The 12,238-nt window shown below is 42.3% G+C and overlaps 1 protein-coding gene across 3 annotated transcripts; it reads left to right on the top strand.

The window, feature by feature from the left end:
- Nucleotides 1-4,083: 4,083 nt before the first annotated feature.
- LOC123144734 (transcription factor GTE10) lies at nucleotides 4,084-9,440 on the top strand. 3 transcript variants are annotated; one of them, XM_044563955.1, is made up of 10 exons: nucleotides 4,084-4,458; nucleotides 4,756-6,013; nucleotides 6,106-6,243; nucleotides 6,902-6,969; nucleotides 7,529-7,598; nucleotides 7,691-7,750; nucleotides 7,850-7,962; nucleotides 8,047-8,095; nucleotides 8,307-8,428; nucleotides 8,515-9,440. In XM_044563955.1, exons 2-10 carry the CDS (start codon nucleotides 4,786-4,788, stop codon nucleotides 8,776-8,778), a joined length of 2,112 nt encoding a protein of 703 aa, XP_044419890.1. In that variant the 5' UTR covers nucleotides 4,084-4,458; nucleotides 4,756-4,785; the 3' UTR covers nucleotides 8,779-9,440. The 3 variants fall into 3 exon arrangements, with proteins under 3 accessions (XP_044419890.1, XP_044419891.1, XP_044419889.1); XM_044563956.1 differs by having other exon boundaries at nucleotides 4,753-6,013; nucleotides 6,902-6,942; XM_044563954.1 differs by having other exon boundaries at nucleotides 4,753-6,013.
- The last annotated feature ends 2,798 nt before the right edge of the window (nucleotides 9,441-12,238 follow it).

Raw genomic sequence — 12,238 nt, 5'->3', positions numbered from 1 at the left:
CTTCATCATCACCAACCTTTCTCCACCGCCAATTCCATGATGCTCCCCACCGGGAGTGAGTAATTCCTTCGTAGGCTCGTTGGTTGGTGAGGAGTTGGATGAGATTCATCATGTAATCAAGTTAGTTTTGTTAGGGCTTGATCCCTAGTATCCATTATGTTATGAGATTGATGTTGCTATGACTTTGCCATGCTTAATGCTTGTCACTTTGGGCCCGGGTGCCATGATTTCAGATATGAACCGTTTAAGTTATCACAATTATATCTATGTTCTAGATTCGATCTTGCAAGCTATAGTCACCTATTACGTGTTATGATCCGTAAACCCCGGAGTGACAGTAGTTGGGATACTTTCCAATGATGACCGTAGTTTGAGGAGTTCATGTATTCACTATGTGTTAATGATTTGTTCCGGTTCTCTGTTGAAAGGAGGCCTTAATATCCTTAGTTCCCATATGGACCCCGCTGCCACATGAGGGTAGGACAAAAGATGTCATGCAAGTTATTTCCATAAGCATGTATGACTATTTACGGAATACATGCCTACATTATATTTATGAATTGGAGCTAGTGTCGTATTGCCCTAGGTTATGACTGTTATATGATGAATATCATCCAACGAATCCATTGATCCAATGCCTACGAATTTCTCTTATATTGTTCTGGCTAAGTTACTACTGCTACTGTTACTGTTACACTTGCTACAAAATCATTGCTATCATTGTTACCGTTACTATTGCTATTTCTACTACTATCAAAACTATCATACTACTTTGCTACTGATCACTTTACTGTAGATAATTAATCTCCAGGTGTGGTTAAATTGACAACCCAGTTGTTAATACTTGCAAATATTCTTTGGCTCCCCTTGTGTCGAATCAATAAATTTGGGTTGAATACTCTACCCTCGAGAACTGTTGCGATCCCCTATACTTGTGGGTTATCAATGCCACGTGTCGGTTACCCTTGACGAAAACACTTCCATGACGCGGCATTTATCGCCATGGAAGTGGATACTTCCATGATGATAATTTTAGTAGTGTCATGGAACACTTCTACGACAGCACATGTATGACTATCTTGATTCTGTCATAAAATCATCATAGATGTATATGCATGACAGAAAACGTGACCTACTGTGGCAAAGAAGTATCATCACGGAAGTGTTATTTTATCGTGTATTACCGATAAATAATATATTGACGGAAATGTTTTTGGAGATAAATTAATAATAAGATGATCTAACAATAGTTATGAGATTTATATTTAATTACATACCAATGGGCCTTAAAAGGCCAATAGGTGGAAGGAGAATTGGGCCACAAGGGCCCAATAGTGGTGGCGCTCCTTCTCCCCGTGGAAATGAGAGAGGGAGGCCGAATTGGAGGTGGGGGGCTCCTTTTGTGCGGAAAGGGGGGGAGACTTTCCCTCCCCATGTGACTCCCTCTCCTTCCCCTTCAACGTATATATACTAGAGGCTTTTGCACCTTTCCTACACACAAGTTTTGGAGCCTCCTTTAGTTCTCTAGTTCTAGTTCTATTTGGTCCTAGTTGATAAATTAGAGCTAGACCTAGATCATCTAATCCTCATAATTAGAAGCCGAGTGTGGTCAAGTTTGCTTCATACATATCAAACTCTGCTTCCACATTGTGTTTATTTTTGTCTCGACTCTATGCCTCATATGTGCCTGTAGGTGTTATATTCCACTTATTCAACAACTAAATCACGATTCCTAATTTTTACATGTATTATGGACAAGATGCATGTCACCCTCTTCTTTCGTCTTAATTTGAATGACTACGCAGAGATCTTTTGTATCCCATTATAAGATGTGCTTCCACTATGTAGAAGTTACGTTGAGATTGCATAAAGATGATGCATCCAATTTTCATGATTCATTTGTATGTTCATAATGCAAATGAACTTCATACAAGCAATGGTTATGCTTCTTCACTGTGTACTGTTTGCTTCATGTACCTCACACTTATGCTTCCACATTAATTGTGTTCATTTGGCTTCATTTCCATGCTTCATATTGTTTCATAGGTGTCACATTTGTTCAACTGAAACTACTCACGATTTCAAAATTCTGTACGGCTAACTTGAGAGGAAGATCATGCTTTACCGCCGACTGTGAGCATGTCATGATCATCGATGGTGAGCATGGCGTGTGATGTGAGATCAAGCATCTGAGTGCCCAATGTTTTGTCATCATCTTGCAAGCAAAGTAGCAAGACACACAGTGGGTTGTCAAAAGTCAAGGGTATCGTCCCCTCGATGGTGTCGGCCTCCTTGCTACTCTCGCCAGACTCTTATGCCTCACAATATCGATACCCGCATATTTGTGAAAGAAATAAAGTCATCGAGGCTTTCTCAAATGCGGTGGATGGAGCATAGCAGGGAGGGTCTTGGATGGTACCGTATCAGCGGTAGTAGGCAGGTAGTGTACATGCTATGTACAGAGCAATTAATCGCTAGTAAGCCAAAAATCCACATCATAACACTTGGAATCATACCTGAAAAAGAAGGAACAACATACGATAACGCTTGGAGAGAAAATGGACTGTGGAGTATGAAGCATGGTTTGTATTGTTGGAAGCATGAATTTTATATGATGAAAGCAAATTGAGCACCTTTGTATTTCTGGGAATCAGATCCCTAATATGCTTGAAGCATGTGTTATGTGTAGTCATAATAATGGTTATCTTTGGTAGAAAGGAGGTTTTATTTGGGTAGAGCAATCCTCTAGTCGCTTGAATTTTTTTCCTTTAGCTAAGAAACTAAATATCTATTCACCGTAGCAAGTTTAATACAACGTGGAAGCAAGCTTAATTTTGCATTGAACGGGAAAAATGCCTACGATGTCAAATCCACATGAAACTCATGGAAGAAAATTTAAAATAATATGAAAGCATAATGGGATCAAGATCTGTTTCATAAGGAAGCAAATAGTCTGACACAAAAACCTAGAATTGAGAGTCACGTTTTTTACGAAAGTAGTTATGGCCTAATTTATGGATGTTAGGAAACAAATGAGAGGAAGCAACGTTTATGGAAGCAGTTATAGAGCAGCAACAAATTAGCGATCGAAAGCGCCTAAATCTCCCGTGTGACTTGATTACCAAATCAGACATACGTGTTGCTTCTGATCCGACGGCCATCGACTTGTCTGATAGTGGTCAACATTTTTCTATACACATTTAGGATTTCCAAATGCCTGATTAACATTTTTCAAATACTTGCTCAACATTTGTTTTTTCAAAATTCTTGATTAACAGTTTTATATACATGGTCAAAATATTTCATCATTTTTTTAGTACATGATTAACAATTTTTGTATAGACAATCAACATTTTTTGAATGCTTGATTAACATTTTCCAAAAATCTTTTGTAGAGAGTATTTTGTAATATATATATATATGTTTATTGATTATTTAAAACTATAAACAAATGTACAAAAATAAAGCAAAAAACAAAATAAACAGAAGAAGAAACAAAAAAAGAGGCGATGGCCTGCCGCGCGCGTGGGCTGGCCCATCTAACTCGCCTTGAGCGAGTCGGAAGATGGACGCTGAAGGCAAGATATAGGGGCGGCCCGCGCGAAACACCCAGGAGAGCTTCAATCAAAAAAGAAAAACCCAGCAGGGCAGGCCAGGAGCCCCACCGCGGAAGGCACGCAGCCACGCACGTGCTTCCACGTGTCACCAGCCTTCACCTAAAAGTCACCCCGCCCTCCGCGCGTACCCAGATCCAGATCCCGCGGGTTCGACAAAAGACGGCCGCTCCCCAGAAATTATCGAACCGCACGAAAACCTACCCGAATACAATGACATGCGGGCCCTAAGACCTTGTCGCCCCACGATACAGCGTCAGAAGGCGCGCGATCCTTGTCCAAGCAGAAACCTTCTCGAACAAAGTCAAAGAGCGACCCCCTCCACGTCACGTCGGCCCCGGCGGGCCCCGCGCCCAGATCTCCCCGTCCGCCCGTCCGATCCTCGCGAACCGACGGCCAGGATCCGGCACGCACCGCCCCCCGAACCCCCCCGCACCTATAAATACCCACCAAGAGAGCGCCCACCCCGCGCGCGTCAAGTCGCATCCAACCGAATCGTTTCGCTCCGTCCCGCTCCATTTCGGGTCTCGACCAGCCTCGTGCGCAGGATCCAGATCCAACTCCGCTTCGGGTTCGGGCTCGGTCGCTTCGGCAAGGAAAAATATTGGCAGCGCGACGAGACGACTGGAGGCGCGAGGAAAGGAGAGCAAGAGAGAAGAAAGAGGAGGAGAGAAGATAAAAGGAAAGAGGATAAGGGGGAGGCGACTCGAACCCGCGGCGGCCACCGCGCGCGCTCTCCAGATCCGGCGCAAGTCCAGCTCGCTGCCGCGCTCACCAAGGGAGAAGGACGCATCGCTCCGGAATCCCAACCTAGGGTTCCCCGCGCCTCAGATCCAGCCTCCAGGTCCGTGCCTGCATCCTCTTTCGCTTCGAATTGTTCGGCTGTTATGATTTGGGGGTTTTCGCTTTCGGGTCGGTAGGCGTCTGGTTCTGGGCGCGAATTAGAAGATTTGAGCGTTAGGCTGTCGGATTTGTGCTCTATCGCTCGGTACGGATTGGTAATGTTAGGGTTTTGCTGCAGAGCATTTGAACACCTGTAAATTTCGGTTTGTGTGCTTCCATTTAAATCCCTACTAGGTTTCAATTCGTTGTGTGTGTGTGTGTCGTGTGTGTCTGAAGCTGTTTATCATTTATTCAGCAGATCTGTGCCACCTCGCTGGCGCCTGGTAACATGACACCAACGGTCCTCATGGAGTTTGCGCCGCAGAGGCAGATTAAACGGAGCTATGATGAAATGGCCTACCGAGGTGTGCCCCGTGGGTATGCAGAGACTGTTGGCGAGTCAGGCAGCCCTGTTCGTGTCGACTCGCAAGATTCGTCTGGGCCAAAACGCAAGTGCATCAGCCTTAACAGTGATGGCTTTGGTGTGAAGCGGGAGATCTTTGTCCCCTCTAAGATGTCATCGTCTGAGCGGCGGTACCTTCGCCAGAGATTCCGCTCAGAGCTTGATTCGGTCCGGGATCTCCTTAAGAAGCCAGAGTTTTTGGCCATCATGCCTGTCAGCAGAGCACCTGCGTACTCATCCTCTGCTGCCCCTCGAGCTAAAAAAGTGAAAGCGGGGAGCCATGTTCTCCGTGGTGCCAAGGGGCGCTTCTTGCCTACAAAGCCCCGGCCTGAAACGTCTATGGTGTTGCCCGAAGCTACGATTCTGCAGATGTGTGAAGGTATTCTGAAGAAGCTCATGACTCAGAAATGTAGTCATATTTTTAATGTTCCGGTAGATGTGGAAAAGCTCAACATTCCAGATTATAATGACATTATCAAGCACCCGATGGACCTTGGGACCATCAAGAAGAAGCTAGATTCTGGTTCCTACACAAGGCCATCTGATTTTGCAGCTGATGTCAGGCTGACCTTTAGCAATGCGATAACTTACAATCCTCGAGGGCATGCAGTGCATGATATGGCCATTCAACTGAATAAAATGTTTGAGTCTAGATGGAAGACAGTGGAGAAGAAGTTGGCTTCTGCTGCAACGAAGCCACATGTTGAGGTTGATAGGGCCGACTCAAAGAGGAGAAAGACCCCTCCTGTTGACCGCAGTGACTTGTCAATTGAGCGTGTCAGGCCAACTGAGATTATGAAGCCGAAGATGACATTTGAGGAGAAAGAATCCTTTGGAAACTGCTTAGCTTCTTTGTCCGAGGAGCCAGAATTATTACCTGGTCACATCATTGATTTGTTACAGCAGTGTATTGACAACAACACAGATCAGCCTGGGGATGGAGAGATAGAGATTGATATCCATGCACTCAGTGATGATATACTATTAGAACTGAAGAAGCGTGTCGACAAATATTTGCAAGAGAGAGATAACCAGCAGAAAAAGTCAGAGCCCTCTGAGAATGAGGCTGTGAACGTTCCTGGCCTCAGTCACTTGTCCACAAATCCCTGCAAAGGTATTTTATCATGTACCCTTTGAGGTTCTCAATAGATATAACTTTGACACCATCAATGCACTTGCTAGAGATTGACCCTTTTGTGCACTCAGGTGGTGAGCCTATTGAGGAGGATGTGGACATTTGCGGCAATGCATCCCCTATATTGATAGAGAAGGATCCTCAGATCAGAACTAACAAATGTGGTAGTCCAAGTAGTTCCAGCAGTGACTCGGGATCTTCATCCAGCGGTGTGTACATATGAGTTTTAGTTATCTACATTTGTGTTTGCCATTGGGTACATCCTTGTAAAACATGTTTCTCTTCGTGCCACTACTCTCACTACTTTGACCATCTCTATATTTCCCTTCTCATGTTCATTTTATAGAGATTTGTGCTTATGTCTAGTCCATATTTTTGTTTAAGTCTTTGGCTAAACGTCGTTGAAATCTCATTTTACGAGTTCACGTAAGGTAGTGAAGCAAAAGTTGAGAAGCAAACTTTTTTACTGTTGGTGAACCATCTGAAATTCAGAATATTATATGAGATTGACATGTGCTGCAAATTTGTTCTTCTCATTTATTTTTTACAACCAATATTATCTTTCAGGAGACGTAGCAGAATCCATAGAAACTTAATGAAATAGTTAAAATATCATGATGTCAGTGTCACCCAGGATGACAAAGTGCCATCCTGCAATTGTCTCACACTGATTCTTAGTGAACTGATATGTGGTGCAAGGGTTGAGGTTGATAGATGCTTTTTGGAAAGTATTGGAAACTACAGATTCTTTGTTCCAATTAATTATTTTAAACAGTCAGTCCCAGTTGTCTACAAGACCCTACTATATATGATATATTTATTACGGTTTCTAGTCCTCAGATCGTATTTCCTATTTTGGTAATGCAGATTCTGACTCGGGCAGTGACACTGAAAGCGAATCTGAAAAGGTTGGTAGCCCAGCAAAGCTTGCGAAGGTACTTTGGCAGTTTTTTACTGGGTGATCCTTCATTTAAGCCAGTTCTTAGTAGTGAAGATATGGACCTATGAAGTATGTTAACAGGATTAAACCCGCCAGTTCTTTCTCTCCTTAGCTCTACATTCATCCATTATTCGCTTGCCATTTTCTTTACCGCCTCTGTAGTCACCAGCCCTTCTGTTCCCTCGTCCAATTTATTTCTGATAGTACCACGCCTTGTCAGTGTCCACAGTTAGCTTCATAGCTTGTATGGTTGACTCGCTTTAGGCAGACTGTACCAGATCACATAACGGGTGATCTCCGTGTCAGTGTCCGCGGTTAGCTTCGTAGCTTGTACTTCATTGGTTGACTCGCTTTAGTCAGACTGAACCAGATCGCAGAATGGGTGATCTGGTTGTGTGGATCTTTACGATACTCTGGGTCAACTTTGATCAGTAATCATGATATCCAGTTCTACTAATGTTGTGGCAAGAGTGTATTGTTTTGTTTCCATTGACTGGCGAACCTCTTATATGTGCTACCTTGTTGCGTTGCAATAATTGGTTTCTTTGTTGCAGGTTACTAAAATACCAGAACAACCTGCAGAGCAAGAAAAGAGTGATGTTATTAACCCTGTTGATGCTAACCGTAAGTCTTATCCCCAATGCCCCTTTGGCTACATGTTGCGCGGAATCTGCTTTTATTTGTCATACTAAACCAATTACCATTGGTTAAATCAGACACTGCCGGTGATGTGGAACTCCGTGAGCAGGACAATGAGTCCAAGGCTGCATCTGAGGGTAAGCATGATTATGTAAGCAGGTTCATATGAGACCATCAAGGGGTCTTGGTGCATTGATCTGGTCGGATCATCTGATCCTTTCCCAATGAATATATAGGGGAGAATGCAAAACCCGACAGGCAAGTCTCCCCGGACAAGCTCTTACGAGCAGCTCTTTTGAGGAGCCGTTATGCTGATGTTATTGTTAAAGCTCGTGGGATTCTCAGCCAGGTTTGGGAGCTTTTTACATCTTGCTTTCTTTCCTTCATTACTCGCTGCACCTCTTTCTGACATGTAATTACCTAATGAGCTCAGGGTGAGGGTGGAGATAAACAGGAGGAGCTGGAGAAACTGCAGAAGGAAGGTAAAAAGCATATACATCTGTTTGTTTGCTTGCTGCCAAGTACTCCCTCCGTCCCAAAATTCTTGTCTTAGATTTGTCTAGATATGGATGTATCTAATACTAAAACGTGACTTGATACATCTGTATTTAGACAAATCTAAGACAAGAATTTTGGGACGGAGGGAGTAGTAAGCTCCTGCTTTTCTAAGAATTGTCTTGCCTATGGACACAGAAAAAGAACGGCTTTTGGCTGAAGGTAATGCAGCCATGGAAGCTCGCAGAGCTGAAGCCGAAGCTGAATCTAAGTGTAAGCGGGACCTTGAGAGGGAAAAGGCTCGTCAGGCCTTGCAGGAGGCAAGTGAATGAACTGCATTTGCTGGTGCTATGCGACTCATCTTTTTTTTGTCTTGTTGCTAAAAGTTTGTTTAAACCCGATGCAGATGGAGAGAACTGTAGAAATTAATGACAGCGTCCATCCCAAGGACCTAGAAATGCTTGGTACAATCACCACGGAACATATTGTAAGTTCTGTTGATGAGACGAGTCCTGAGCATTCCCAGGATGGCATGCCCAGTTTTCTTCCTGGTTCTGGCAGCATGTTGGAAAAACTTGGACTATTTATGAAAGTAGATGAGGAAGAAGAGGAAGATGAGCCATGCAGTTTCCCTAGCAGCAAAGATGTGGAGGAAGTAGAAATCGATTAATGTCTCTTGACATGTTGGAGCCTTCTCATCAAAGACAGAACAATCGATGTGTATGGGAAAATTGCTGGGTAGCTGTGCACATATCAGACATTTTTTCTGAAACGGTGCACTGAATTCCCTCATCAAATTTGATGCCGCTGGAGGTGTTGAATCATGTGCTTGCAGGATGCACGCCCTTGGAAGGGAGGATAGAGATCGAGGCAACCATGTTTTCCTGCACGGCCCTGAAGGGAGGATAGAGATCGAGGCCACCATGTTTTCCTGCACGGCCCTTGGAAGGGAGGATAGAGATCGAGGCCACCATGTACAGCTGCAAATGAAAATGTGAGTTCATCTCCCAAATGAACTTTGTCCCAGAATCGAGACGCGGTGCTGGGAGCTGTTGTCGGGTGTATTAATCTGATAAAAGCCCTGGAAATACAGGAGGACCAAATGGTTCCGTCACACTGCTCGCCTCCCATCTGCACTGTGATCCAAGTGTGTTTTCCCCTAGCGGCTAGTTGTTTGCTCAGCATAGCTTCTCTTATTAGTTTTGGATGTTTTGTTGCTTCCTGCTGTAAATTCAAATTTTGATGTAGTACAGGAAGTGCTTTAGTTGTTTGCTGGGCATTTTGTAACAGGAAAAACGTGTGGAAATGTTAAATCTAGTTCAATGTTGTGAACTCCCTCCACCTTCAATGCTCCAATGCTCGAATTAACAATTTTTTGATGCGAAGGGATCGTGTGGTATCTTTGAGAATTGAGATCACGTATAAGCAGCGATGCTATTAGGGCATGTACAATGATGGTATATGGATACATATGCCTCATGATAAAAAGTAATTTGAGGCATCTACATTTATTTTTTCTCCCAAATGCAAGCTACCACTAGTGAACCTCATTAAGAAATAGAAAATAAAAATTCTAGTACACATGCATCTTTATTTTTTACTCCAACCTTTTTAGCTTTTGTCACTGGATCGCGCTTTTTCTCTTCAAACACCTGCTTCCTGGAAAGGATCCCGCTTCCCTATCCGAACCTATTTTACGTCATATCCGATCCTACATGACATGTGAGGCATCATCTTGAGGCCATGCATTGTACATGCCCTTAGCGGAGGCTGGAGAGACCAGACTCGTTTTGTGAGCTAGGCGTATGTAGCCCGACATTTTCTAAAGACATTAATTATCAGGACATGAAAACTGGGCATCTTTCTAGTTCTCTCACGCCATTAGTTGTTCTGGCTGTTGGATTTCACCTCCGGGATATTCCTGGTCGTTGGATGACTGTCGAATCTCCTAGCCATTAGTGATTGGATATTCCTGGTCATTGGATGACTGTCGAACCCTATGGTTAACCCCTATGTCGGTCAGATTTAAGTCAGGTAAAAAAAAAGACGTCGATAACTACCGAACGTTCGGGCTGGGAGACTCCCAACCCGAACGAGTCGTTCATTACATCGTGGGGAACCTACCGAACGATTCAGCTCGGTCAGAACCGAACGACCCCATGGTGGCCCACTTGGCACACAAGTCGTCAGCTCAGAAACAGAAAAGGTGAGGCACAACCCAATTGCATACTGCTGTGCTAAAAAAGCCCGAAAACGCAAAAAAAAAATAATGAGAAAAATTTCTTAACTTTGCCATCTTTCAATACACAAATATAAAAGGCAGAAAAACTTCACATGGCAAGTTAAACTAAAATTTGCCATGTGAATAAAAGTATTTTTGCCATGGCAAAAATGGATTAAATTTTTCCATGGCAAAAAAATGGAGTAAATTTTGCCATGAAAAAATAAATGAAAAATTGCCATGGGAACACAAGTATATTTACCATGCTACATAGTAAAAATTTGCAACGTTCCAGAAAATGTAAATTTTCCATCATATTTAAATTATGGAATGTTGACAAGATCTTGTGATAGAAATGCATAGGCTATAATCTCATGGCATGATCCATAGACTAAAATGTAGACTACAAAATGCCATGATGCATACAATAAAATTTCCATGATGCATAGACTTAATTTGCCATGGTCCTGTGCAAAAGAAATTTGCCATGTTGCAAAAAGGAAGAAAGAATGGTCATGGTGCATATAGTTAAATTTGCCATGATCATAACCAAAATCATATTAAAATTTGCATATATTTTACACGGCAAAAAAAAGTAAAATCAGCCATGTTAATAAAGGTCAAATAAATAGTAAATCTTGCCATGGCAATAAAAGCTAAAAATTGCCATGGGAATTTAGGTAAATTTTCCCTGTTAATAAAAGGTAAATTAGCCATGGCAAATAAAAAGTAAAACTTGCCATGTCAATAAAAAATAAAAATTGCCATGGGAATTTAGGTAAATTTTCCATGGCAAATTGACTAAAAAAATTGCCATGGTAAGAAAAGTTTGACATCATCTAGAAAAAAGAAAGTTACCATGGCAAGAAAAGTTTGACATCGGCTTGAAAAAAGAAACTTGCCATGGGCATGTTAGTGAATTTGCCGTGGGACATCTAGTGAATTTTGCCATGCAAATTCAAATTTTTTTTGCCATGATAAGAAAAGTTTGACATCGTCTTCAAAGAAGAAAGTTGCCATGGCAAGAAAAGTTTGGCATCGGCTTGAAAAAAGAAACTTGCCATGGGCATGTAAGTGAATTTGCCGTGGGACATCTTGATGAAGTTTGAAATCATCTTGAAAAAAGAAATTGCCATGGCAAGAAAAACTTTGACATCAGCTTGAAAAGAGAAACTTGCCATGGCAAGAAAAGTTTGACATCGGCTTGAAAAAACCAAACTTGCCATGGGCATGTTTGTGAATTTGTTATGGGAGGTCTAGTGAATTTGCCATGGCAAATTCACTGAAAAAATTGCCATGGTAAGAAAAGTTTGACATTGCCCTGTAAAATTGCCATGATGATCTACTAAAAATTTGCCATCGTCTTGGAAATTAAAGTTAATTTGACATGCAAATACATGAAACTATAATTTGCCATGGTGTATAAACTAAATTTGTAGTTGTCAATTACTAAATTTACCATGATCAAAATGGAAATAAAATTGCCATGCTTAATTAACGAGAAAATAAAATTTGCCATGATTTGTTAACTAAATTTGCCATGGTCAAAATACTAAAATAACCATGACCAATGAAATAAATTTGCTAGGGTTAATAAAAATGAAATTTACCAACTTCATCAGTAGTAGCATCGATCTACAAAGGAATAAAGTGCGAACCAGATTACTTAGATGAGTTTCAGAGTCATGCATAGCCATCAATTATACCATGAACCCACACAAACATTAGTTGACAAAACATATTGCATCTAGAATCCTGCGACACTAGCAATAACAAAATGAAACATCTTCTGTTGGTACCTGTCACAGTCTATGGTGCCCTTAGCATTGAACCTGAACCCCAGCGCAAGATCCTGCTCACCAACCAAGCCCATCAGACCCCAGCGCAAGATCCTGCTCACCGCCTATCA

Source organism: Triticum aestivum, chromosome 6D (assembly GCF_018294505.1).
Source record: "Triticum aestivum cultivar Chinese Spring chromosome 6D, IWGSC CS RefSeq v2.1, whole genome shotgun sequence".
Classification (NCBI taxonomy): Eukaryota; Viridiplantae; Streptophyta; class Magnoliopsida; order Poales; family Poaceae; genus Triticum; species Triticum aestivum.
Note: the sequence above shows the minus strand (reverse complement) of the source record. Positions and strands in the feature narration are given on the sequence as shown.

Coding starts and splice junctions, on each gene's coding strand:
- LOC123144734 (XM_044563955.1), top strand. CDS start 4,786: ATGACACCAACGGTCCTCATGGAGTTTGCGCCGCAGAGGCAGATTAAA. Junction 7,599..7,690: donor TAACCCTGTTGATGCTAACC/GTAAGTCTTATC, acceptor TGGTTAAATCAG/ACACTGCCGGTGATGTGGAA. Junction 7,963..8,046: donor CTCGTGGGATTCTCAGCCAG/GTTTGGGAGCTT, acceptor TAATGAGCTCAG/GGTGAGGGTGGAGATAAACA.